At 33.6% G+C, this 11,280-nt stretch overlaps 1 protein-coding gene across 3 annotated transcripts; it reads right to left on the bottom strand.

The window, feature by feature from the left end:
• Positions 1–438: 438 nt before the first annotated feature.
• On the bottom strand, positions 439–9,582 carry LOC129318392 (uncharacterized). Of its 3 annotated transcripts, none has more exons than XM_054963125.1 (12): positions 9,192–9,581; positions 8,383–8,697; positions 8,165–8,273; positions 7,974–8,067; positions 6,972–7,059; positions 6,789–6,872; positions 6,240–6,336; positions 6,038–6,125; positions 5,745–5,850; positions 5,571–5,663; positions 4,484–4,852; positions 439–483 (listed from the first exon to the last, which is right to left on the bottom strand). In XM_054963125.1, exons 1-12 carry the CDS (start codon positions 9,357–9,359, stop codon positions 454–456), a joined length of 1,641 nt encoding a protein of 546 aa, XP_054819100.1. In that variant the 5' UTR covers positions 9,360–9,581; the 3' UTR covers positions 439–453. The 3 variants fall into 3 exon arrangements, with proteins under 3 accessions (XP_054819100.1, XP_054819110.1, XP_054819094.1); XM_054963135.1 differs by lacking the exon at positions 439–483 and adding an exon at positions 843–881; XM_054963119.1 differs by lacking the exon at positions 439–483 and adding an exon at positions 3,709–4,306 and having other exon boundaries at positions 9,192–9,582.
• Between the last annotated feature and the right edge of the window lie 1,698 nt (positions 9,583–11,280).

The raw sequence follows: 11,280 nt of genomic DNA, 5'->3' as shown, positions 1-11,280 counted from the left end.
TTTAAAGAACATATATTCAAGGAATAAATTTAAAAACTTATTAAATTTTTAGATAGAGTGATATAAAATGAGGAAGGAAAAGGGGGGAAAGAATATAAAAAAAAGAAAAAGGGATCGATAGAGGGAATAGGTAAAAAAGAAAATTCAAAGGAAAGGCAAAATAACAATAATTCTTATTCAATCAAATGTGTATCTACAAAACAAATGAGTTAAGATGCTATTTATAGGCTTCTACCTTAACACTAAAATTAAAAGCAAAAAATTCTTAAAATCTTATAATTAAATGAAAAGATAATAATAATTTAAATATTACGACAATTAAAACAAAATATTCCTAATTAATAAAATATCCCAACAAAATATCTTCAATCTTTCAATCTTGTCAAATCTTTAATACTTTAATTAATTCTATTTCTTTTTCTTCCCATCATTTCTTCTCTGCTTGAAGAAATTTCATCCAGAGAGTAAAATTGTGGATATGCTCTGGAAGTACAATAAGATTGAGAGATTTCAAGTTGTGTCTCTATTTAAAAACCTTTTCTAGCAAATTAGATACCAACAAATGACATCAAATGAATAGCAAACAATCTAAGCATGTAAAAGCATAACATACAAATTTGAAAATCCTTTCTAATGAATAAGATAATATTGAAGGGAACCATATGGTTCAAGAACACTGTGCTTACATATTTACAATAACATCAACACTAGAAAGCATAGTAGATGAATTAGGCAGAGCATAAGCTGGTTGAAATTTGATACCATCAATAGTCTCAAAATTCTCAGCTACCATGTGTAAAATTTGCTTCCACAATCTCCTTCTTGATAAAAAGTTGACTCTTAAGTCTCAACAATGCTTATATCTTGGGCAAGAGCAAAAGCTTCAATATAATTCAATTAGACTTCTTTAATTTTTATGTCGTCACATGATTCAATCTCAAAATCAACAGTGATATTACTCTCAGCACAGTGTATAGTCTTGGTTAGGCATATTATCTCCTTTAGAAGTCAAAATATTAGAGTCTTTATAATGTTTTAAGATACTATCAAGAAGATTAGGAGTTTTTTCTTTTGATATGACTTTTTCCTTCTCAACTTGATAGTAATGCCCTTCTTTTAATGTGAAAACATAGATCAAACGGAGCTTTAGAGTTCATCAATTTCATCCCTCACAAATTCAAGGCATAAACATATGAAATCTAAGTTTGATTGATCAACCAAATCATACTGATAGTGACATTGATGATGATTAACACAAACATAGTAGTGCATAATCATATTGACAATGATAATTATATCAATCACAATCAATATAATCATATTGATAATGATCAATATAATCATATTGGTAATTAAATAAGGCCACAACATTAAAATTGAATGTGGTTTTTTTTTAGGTAATAGAAGGTCTCTCTCTCTCTCTCTCTCTCTCTCACACACACAGAGAGAGATATGGAGGCTCAAATATCTATTTGAAAAAAAGGTTCTCAAGTTAAAATGTGAAATCTTATTCAACAAATCTTAACACTCTGAGAACTCAAAAGTTTCCCAGCATCAAATAGGTTAAATAAGTAACAACTTGAGTAAAGTCTTCATAGTGACCTCTGAGGGCTTGAAAACCCCTCAGAAAATCAATAGAAACTTCGACTAGTTTAGGATAATTTTGATCCAAATATAAGGCCAAATTATTTATAAGGTGAATTTTTTTTCTATGTTGAATCAAAGGAAAAATCAAATGAGTGAACGAAGGAAAGTAAAAATGAAATTATAATTAAATAAAGGAAAGAAACATAATGAAATAAGAGAAAAAGAAATAAATATGGTAAATGGCTTAAAGTGAAGGAAAGTGAAAACAAACAAGAATAATAAAAAAATGAATAAAAAAAAGAGACAAGTAGCAAAGAACCTAAAATTTAGGATCGAAGAGTCTTATCAAGTAACTTAAGAAGCCTTAAGTTATGAATTTATCTCCCAAAATATTTTCGTAAGATGATTCTTGGCACATAGAAGGTATTTTAGAGTGAGTTGGGTAATAAAAGTGGTGTGATAACCTTAACTCTAATACCAATTAATGTAAAACAGGGAAGAAAAATAGGGGAGAGAATATAGAAAAGAAAGAAAGGAATTAGTAAAGAAAACAAAGAGAAGAGAAAACTTAAAGAAAAGGCAAGCTAACAATAATTTTTATTCAATCAAATGTGCGTATAAATTAAATGAGTTGAGGTGCTATTTATAGGCCTCAACCTAACCCTAAAAATAAATGCATGAAAATTTAAAAATTCTAAAATTAAATAAAAAGGTGATAATAAATGTTAAAAGATAACAATAATTCAAATTAAAATAAAATATGCATGATTAATATGAGAGCAAAATATTTTCAATATTCAAATTTACAATATCTTTGTGATATCTTTAATTATTTCTTTTTCTTTTTTCTTCCCATCATTTAATTGATGCAGAACAGGGAAGGAGGAGAGGAGAAAGAGAATATTAAAAAAAAGAGAAAGAATTCAATCAAGAGATTAAATAAAAGAGGAAAACTTAAAAAAAATTAAAATAACAGTAATTCTTATTCAATTAAATATGCTTACGAATTAAATAAGTTGAGGTAGGCCTCAACCCAACCCTATAACTAAATCCATGAAATCCTTAAAATTTTAAAATTAAATAAAAAATAACAATAGATCAAAAGATAATAATAAATATTAAAATATAACAATAATTTAAATTAAAACAAAACATGTGTAATTAATGAGAGCAAAATATCTTTAATACTCAAATTTATAATATCTTTGTAATATCTTTAATTATTTTTTTTCTTTTTTCTTCCCATCATAGAGTAAGTGATGTTTAAAAATTTTTTTAGTGTATGAAAATATTAAAAGTAACTTTTAAATATGACACAAAAGAATACAAATCAAAGAGAGCAAAATTTACAATGCTAAGCAAAAAAAAAAAAAAATTCTTTTCACTTTCATCGTCCCCTTTAAGGTCTTGCTTTTTTTTTTTTTGTCAGCAATGTCATTCTATTTTAATTCTTAATTACATCTATTTAATGTCTTCCATCTAACATGAATATCATTTAAAACATACAATAATTATACTTGAAATTCAAATTAAGCCAATTAAATATAAATGGGGGAAGTAGTATTAAATAGATGAATGGGATCGTAGATCATTAACTACACCACGATGACATGATTGAGCTCATTGACTGCACCATTATGCGCTCAAGCTGTCGTTCCCATATTTTATTAGCCTCGTTCATCAAATAATGCGAGGTAGTGTTACCACCACCATATCCGATAAGTGTCTGAATTTAAAAACATTGACACTACATCTGCGCGCGCGCGCAGAGTACACACACAACCACATGATAAAAATACGACACTTCAGAAGGTCTTCGCATCATTTATGACACGCTACTTTAAACTTTTCTTTTTTTGGGAACATGAGCGGGCAACAGCCCAAAAAGGAAAAAACTACAACACGATAACATACAAAATCCCAAAACCAGCAAGCTAAAACCCCGTCAAACCAAACCCACATTTATCAGCAAGGCAAACATATCCGTCCAAACGTGCAGGTCTCAGGTGAAGTGATCTATTTTAAACTGTGTTTTGCGATATTGCAAAATTCTAATATTTACTGCACGGAATAAATTGCACATCACATGGCCGGGCATGTTTTACCTTTTTTTTCTATTAAAAAAAAAACAAAGTCATAAAAACTGCGCTGGTCAGCAGTACAATCATGCCATTTGTTGCTGCCATTGACATATTGGCGTGCACTCGTGCTAGTCACTACGCTTCACATGGAAATGATGGACCACTCCACCCTCGTCTTCGCCTATTGGCTTTCCCACTCCCAGGAATGCTCCTGATTTCATCATTTTATTTATTAATTGCTGACAAACTTCCACTATCATTCCCTCTTCCTACCTAAAAAAGCAAGCTCATCGTAGGAAGTGGCCAAGGGGCCGTTCCAGCCAACGAACTACTACTGCATGGAACTTGGGTTTACATACCAAAATCAAAAGCCCCCAATAGAGATTTAGAAGTTCCTTTTCGCATGTCCTCCAAATTGCCACAATTCCGCAAAGAATAAAAAGAAAAAAGTGACGCCTAAGAGCCCGCAGTATAAATTATGGCCCCAATGCACTTTACAGCAGGGATAAATTATGGAATATTTCGCATTGTTCCGATTATTAGATCTACTCTGACAACAGCCGCTTTCTAATTACAGATGGAAGTGATAGAGAATTCTCTCATCCTTTCTTTGCCATCGATGGCAGGCCATGCTCATCCTTGAATATACAGTAGGACCAGTTGGTTCATCTCATGAGAAAATCACGTTAAGACTAGGAAACCAACCGGATAAAAGGATAACCAACCAAGTAAAAAATATTAAAAAAAACAGGGATCAAATTTCCTTTAGATTGATAGGATATAGTCTGTCATTGTTTGTAACTAGTATTGCTAACCTTGCTTGGAAGCAGTGGTTTCTCCCTCAAGCTGGCAGCTAACAAGGTTTCAGAGCTGCTTGGTTGGCTCTCAGCTATCCCAGGTCTCGTCCAGATTTTAATGTGTCCTTCTCGACAAGCAGTGAGTACAGATTCCTGGGTAAATATCAAGCCCGAGAGGGGTTCGGTGTGTGCACGATGAGCAACCAGAGGTGAGATTTTTGGAACATCCCGCATGCTTGGAGCAGGTTGCAGCGTACCCAATGGGACAACACTGTCCCAATGAGCTGACTGGCTCCCAGCGCTGTAAGTGGGGGATCCACCAGGTGGCCGCCGCAATGGTACCACAATCTCATCCATTTCCAGGTCCCATAGAAGCAATTGCGTATCCTGACCAATAAAATATCTTAGCTCCAGCAACTGAGCAGTATAGGAGTTTCAATGATGCAAAAAATGCAAAGAAACAAGTTGGCAATTTCAGCAATCAATCAATAAAGTAACAAATGTACAAGCGATCACACATATGAAAGGCCATTTTCACAATTCTGACAGCATCACTGTACTACTTGTGACACATCTCTTTCATTAAAACTTAAGTTATAGGCAAAGCCATTTGACATACTTTATTAGAAATTCACGATCCATCCTTCTTCATGAAGACAAATTTTAGACCGTTCCCTCTCAAGGTTGGCGTGATAATTCAGCAAGTTGATTGTTAACTAAAATCAATTTCACAAATAACAAACTGTTCTCACCAATTATTCTGCAATACAATCTACATAAACAAGCTTTCATGTCAAAGGGCCTAGCCTCCAGGTAATTAGAATTGCCTAACAATCATATGGAATCCGAAATCTGCTAAAAGCCTTCCTCATTTATTTATGTTTGCTTATGAACTTTAATTTTCTCACATAAGATATTGCTACATTTAAAAGTGAAAGGCCTTTGAATATCAGCAAACTTTATCATAATAGGGAGAACTTATTTTCAAAACAATAAAACAAATTGCGGAATGAAAACAAAAATTCATGTGAAAATCAAGTTCTTGGAACTTAAAACTGCCAAAACTATGGAGGACACATCATTTTTTTACAAAACACCTTAGTACCTGACCAACAGATCCAAAACGATACATAACAGTTTCAGTATTGTCATTTGAATTTGGTGATGTCCAATATGAATCAAAAGCCACTCCGCTGACCTATAATAGCAAATGCCACGTCTTAATTCAGAGATAATTGAAAATATATAATGCTTGCTGCAAATTACCAAAAGGACTTACCCATGAGTTGTGCCCCTCACCCCATGCCACGACCTTGCGATCCTCCATGCTCCAAACTTGCACTAGATCATCTTCTCCTCCAGTCAAAATATATTTTGCATCCATGCTGTTAAGAAGATTTTGATTATGTTTTTGTAATCTCATTTTGTGAAGCCAAAAATAAAAATGTGGGCGCTCTAAAGTGTGAGAAAAATAATTTAATAAATTCTAGTGCAATACAAAAACCAAAGATGGAAATGAATCCAACAATGGCTGTCCACTCTTACAAATGACTTGGATCAAACATGTCTCACCTCCAAGCACAGCATAACAGAGCACCATAATAACTTTTACCACCACATACAAGTTGTTCCTTAGGGAAATCAAACACTCGCAAATAGCCTGAATGCAGTAAGCCAGATGAGCTCAACAAGGTGCTTTTGGAAGAAAACCTAGAAAGGCACAGAACCACCACAGTGCTGATAGTGTTTAAATGAATAAATTTAATCAATATACCATCTCTTCCAACAGTAGCTAAGTATGCTCCATCATTTGAGAAAGAAATACTGTTAATCGAGCCCTGGCATATGTGCCATCTGGCAAATGGATTACTCTGCACAGAATAATCCAGAGGTGAGGATAAATTTAAGCTGACACATTCTTAAGCTACTCGTAAAATTTATGGGAATTGGGAGTTTGCTGATGAAAGCCATGCCACAAAGAAGGGTGAAGATCATGACATGCAAAAATCCCATAACATCTGAATGACATATTGCAAAAACTGAAAGTTCACTAAAATTAAAGTCGTATGTTTCTTTTGACCAAAAAAAAAAAAAGGTTGTATGTTTTCATCTTTCCTTTGTTTGAACTGTAACTCACGTGTCAAAAGAGCACATCATGAACAGAAACGTATATGGTTCTGATCCAAACACTTACCAGTGGATAACCATTACAGAATAGCAATAGATTTTGATGGATACAATAACTTCATAAATGAAAAATTTAGAGCTGCCGTTATCCTATCCATACTTTGCTTAGATTTTACTCAGACATCAAACTCAATACCTTACTGTAACGTGCATGAGAAACAGAAAATTGTGCAAGATCTTTAATAACTGGGAAGGAAGAATCTCCAGCACCATCTTTGTTCTGAAATGGGAGGAAAGCTAACATATGACCAAATTACTGTAAAAATCCTCATTATATAAGAACCTTATAAACACATCTCTCGTTATAAATGAGGCTTGCCTTTTCATATACATACAAATTCCCATCAGCGTGAGCAACAACAAAAGCACCATCACCTCCAGGAATCCATGCAATACTAGTACAACGACTGTCCAAAGCAATGGATATTAATCAAATAAGATTGCAGACAGCGCCTAACACAATATTCTATTATGTATGGAAGTTCTTTTAAGATGACTAAGACAACAGACAAATCTTGATAAAGCTAATAATTTAGGGAAATTGCTTCTAAGTTGTCTAAAATTCAACAACAATAATTAAGATCATTGATTTGACTATAACACATCATTCACATACGTTAGCCGGTATGAGTGCATGCTTGCATGCGTGTATGCATGTGAAAACAAACCACCTGTACACAAACAAACTGCATTTTTGCAATGACTAAATTTTATTCAAGAGAAACATGCACATAATGCAGGAGACAGAAATTAGTACCAAAAGACAACCTGCAGACAAACACTAAAAGAAGTAAGTACAATAAAATTGATCCTCTTCATTCTAATGGGGGTTAAAATTCCTTTAGAGCAGATTTATGATTCCCTGTTTAACACAGCTAACACAGCACCTTAATGGAATTCCTTGCGTTGAGAGCCCAATTTGCAGTATTATGGATTATTAATGAGCAAGTGCAGTGGAGTTTCTATTTTAATTTACTGATAACTTTTACAATAGAGTATAACAAGAAACAAAGTTTTCCTCTAAAAGTCATAAGCTCATGGAGTGGAGGCACGAAACATAGGAACTTGGGAGAAAATGTCATTTATTGCTGTAAAACTTGACACATCTCCCACTTTCATGGATGTCATGAGCATGCTCATTCAGGGGTCAGCAAGACAACCATCTATACAACAACCATCAAATACAAAAAGAAACCTATATCTATAAAGAAGCCTTCTCAAAAACATAAGTTGCCAAGACCTGTGAATACAACAAAATACACCCAAGGCCGTGAAACCAGACAGCCACTTATGTCAGCACTAAGAATGAATCAACTCTTGCCTGTTATTGACAGAACCATCTTTGTTGTAATGATGAGCTCCTATCAGCTTTTTACCAACATCCTGTAATTGCTGTCTCAATGACACTGAGTAGACTACAACACACAAACGAGAAATAACTCCATAAGGCCTCTAAATAGACATTAAGAAAAATAAAGAAAGAAAAAATTTTCAATTTATTGAACTATTTACCATCACCCGTACTCAAACCAATAAGCAAATCATGTCCATCCTTTGCTTCCTGATCAAAGGCGTGGCACACAGGATTCGAATTACTGAAGTGAATGGACTTTATGGGATCCTACATCCAAAACCAGAAACGAATATCATGACAAATCCAAAATCCCCCCCCCCAAAAAAAAAAACAAAAGAAGAGTAAAGAAAAAAATCTAAGTCTATCATCTGTATACCTTGTCTTGAGAATTCAAATCACTAACAAAAATTGCATCACCAACATTGAAGATCAAGTACGTCCCTTTGCCATCAAAATTTGAATTAGCCATTAAACTACTTGAACTTGAGGCACCAAGTGAACCAATCCTACTGTTTACTCCAATACTCTTGCTGCTACCATTCCCTCCAACAAAACTAAGTGCGCGGCTTCCATTGCCACCTCCCAGGAATCTGGCAGCCGCTGACCGTACCCCACCGCTGGCACTAAAACTAGATGGTGGGGCAGTCGGTGTTGAAGGAGCTGGCTTCTCCTTGAGATGTGCAAGAGTTACCTAATAAATTAATCAAACAGCAATGTGCTGCTAAGATAAATGAAATATTGCAGACAGTGAAGAGAGACAAACATGCTTGAAAATGAAACACATTTTCTTTGGAAATTGGGCTTTCAGGAAGAAACCCAGAACATAAAAACGAAACAATAAAAATAGCTCTTAAAATTTTAAAAAAAGTAGGTGCAACTGAGAATAATACGAATAAATTACTCGTTGATTGCCCGAGTGAATGAATTAAAGACTTTTATAACCCAAATTAACGTTTCAAAAAACCACACAAGTTGTCTTATATAAAAATTAAAATAAAAAAACCACTCTCGATGTCAGAAATTCAGATGAACCGAATTTAGAAATAATTGTATCTAACCCTAGGAACAAAAACAAGAATCATCATCGATACAGCTAAATGGGCGCTGTGAAAGCATCCATCCTTTTTATATCTAACAAATATATATTTGGATTACAAATATAAAGGAAAAGAAAATTGAGAGTACCTGAGTGACGGTTTTGCCATGGGCATAGTGAAGGAGGGCGGAAGGGTGTGTCTTCTCGTACTGAAGCTTGTAGCGACCCTCAGGAGTCTTGAAATAAGTCTTGAGACCAGGGGATTGGGCAGTAGCGGATGAAGACGGGGATATCATGCCGTTGGGTGAGTTGATCATGGTGGCGATTAAGATATGGACAATAACATAGGATCATGACACTAGGGTTCGGAACCTTGAATTGATTTGAATTGAGTGCTTCTCCCAACCCTGCCTGTAGACTTCTCCTCCGCAGCTCTTTTCCCTGTTTTTCACTGTGCATATGCTACGCCTTCCAATGGCTTCCAGATCAAAAATGGATTTACATCATTTTAGATTGCAGTAGTAGCTGTGATTTTGCGGCTTATTGAAACGCTGCGAACTGCGAAGTGAAATTGAAATTTTCTGATAAAAAACAAAAATGTCCACGATTTGACATATACACCCTCCAGTCAACGGACCGGGTGCCTCATGCAAGAGGGGGCCAAAAAAAATAAAACACTAAAAACACGTTGGACGGGTACACGACATTTCACATAACAAGCCCACTACGCTTATGGGCCTCACGAATTCTGTAATATTGGACCCAAATAGTGGACTAATTCTAAAATTGAAGACGGCGAGGTTAGGTTGCAGGTGCATTGAAAAAAAATCGAAAAATGATAAATAAAATTACAAACTTTTATATAATATCAATTTTCTATTATAAAATCAAACCCTTTAGCGAAAGAATAATATATTAGAAAAGTAGTCATTATCAAGGAAATAATATCACTAAAAAAAAATGAAATGATAAAGTTGTGCTGGGCATGAACGTCTGGTCCATAATTGTTTTATTTCAATTTTTAAGAACTCTCCTTGACCAATGGCTTGGAATAAGATTCCTCAGTAGTTTTATCTTTTTCCTTATCTTCTGGACTATATCATGCCACGTCAATCATTTTTATGTGGGAAATAATCAGCGGAGACGAACGACAAAGGATATAGATAGTATTAGCAAATGGGTCAATCAACAAGCTAGTCTATGCGGGTTGATATTTTTGTGAGATGAGTTAAGCCAACTTGTCAAATAACATGACTTGAAAAACTTAATTTAATTTATTTTTTAATTAGCTGATTAACTCGTGAGCTGGCCTGCAAAAATGTATTAATTTTCTTTTAACAATTTAAAATTTATATAATATAAATATATACATTTAATGTATATGTCAGAAAAAATTAACAATTAAAGAACTTGTAAATAAATAAAATAAATGTAGATCTAATGAGATTAACAAATAATATGAACCCATATATTTCTCACTAAGAAATAAAATTTAAATATAAACTCATATTATTTTTCTCATTAAATTCATATTTATGATTTCAATCAATAGATTTTATGAGATTAATAAATAATGTGTATTCAAAATATTTGTACAAAGATTAATAAATCATCAATTTACAAATTATAACAAAAATTTCATTTGCAATATATAAAAAAGATTTACATTACCTTTCAAATGTAAAGAACATATTTGAGAGTTATAAATTATAAATTTAAAAAATATTATTTTTATTATAGATTTATAAAAAAATATACTGTGATTGAAAAATTTAATATACTAGCTTGAGAGTCAACCCGTTTTAATCCACTAGTTTTGTAGGTTGGACTAGCCCTGCCCATTTTTAAAAAGAGTTAATTTCTTCAATTCAACTTGCCAATTTTGATTGGTTAAATAGACTAACCTGCGAGCTCAACTTGCTTTTCGTCTTTATATATAGAAAAAGGTTTACGTGCTTATTAGTTAACAAACCCAAGTTTGTTGGTTAAACGTCGGATTTTTTGAGTATGACATTGATAAGTATTCTGTTAACTAGCAGAGCCTTTAAATTCAACAATACCCTCGTAACATAGTAGTGATCTGGTTGGCAGATGCTGGCTTATACAAACATATTGTAACAATTACATGGCTTCATTGCCATGTAATGACAAATAATCAGACTTAACGAGGGAAAAAGGAAAAAAAAAAGGCGCGCGCGCGCGCGCATTTTCCCCCTGCATGTGTTATACAGAAGAGCG

The sequence above is a fragment of the Prosopis cineraria genome, unplaced genomic scaffold (assembly GCF_029017545.1).
Source record: "Prosopis cineraria cultivar Desert tree isolate PC_DT_omini unplaced genomic scaffold, ASM2901754v1 PC1, whole genome shotgun sequence".
NCBI lineage: Eukaryota > Viridiplantae > Streptophyta > Magnoliopsida > Fabales > Fabaceae > Prosopis > Prosopis cineraria.
This window is presented reverse-complemented; position numbering and strand designations above follow the sequence as displayed.

What these genes read in the sequence shown, in the direction of transcription:
- LOC129318392 (XM_054963119.1), bottom strand. Translation starts at nt 9,359, where the DNA reads ATGATCAACTCACCCAACGGCATGATATCCCCGTCTTCATCCGCTACT. An exon ending in ATGGCAAAACCGTCACTCAG is followed by an intron (nt 8,698 to 9,191) that starts GTACTCTCAATT and finishes TTAATTTATTAG; the next exon opens with GTAACTCTTGCACATCTCAA. An exon ending in GATGGTTCTGTCAATAACAG is followed by an intron (nt 7,060 to 7,973) that starts GCAAGAGTTGAT and finishes TGCTTTGGACAG; the next exon opens with TCGTTGTACTAGTATTGCAT.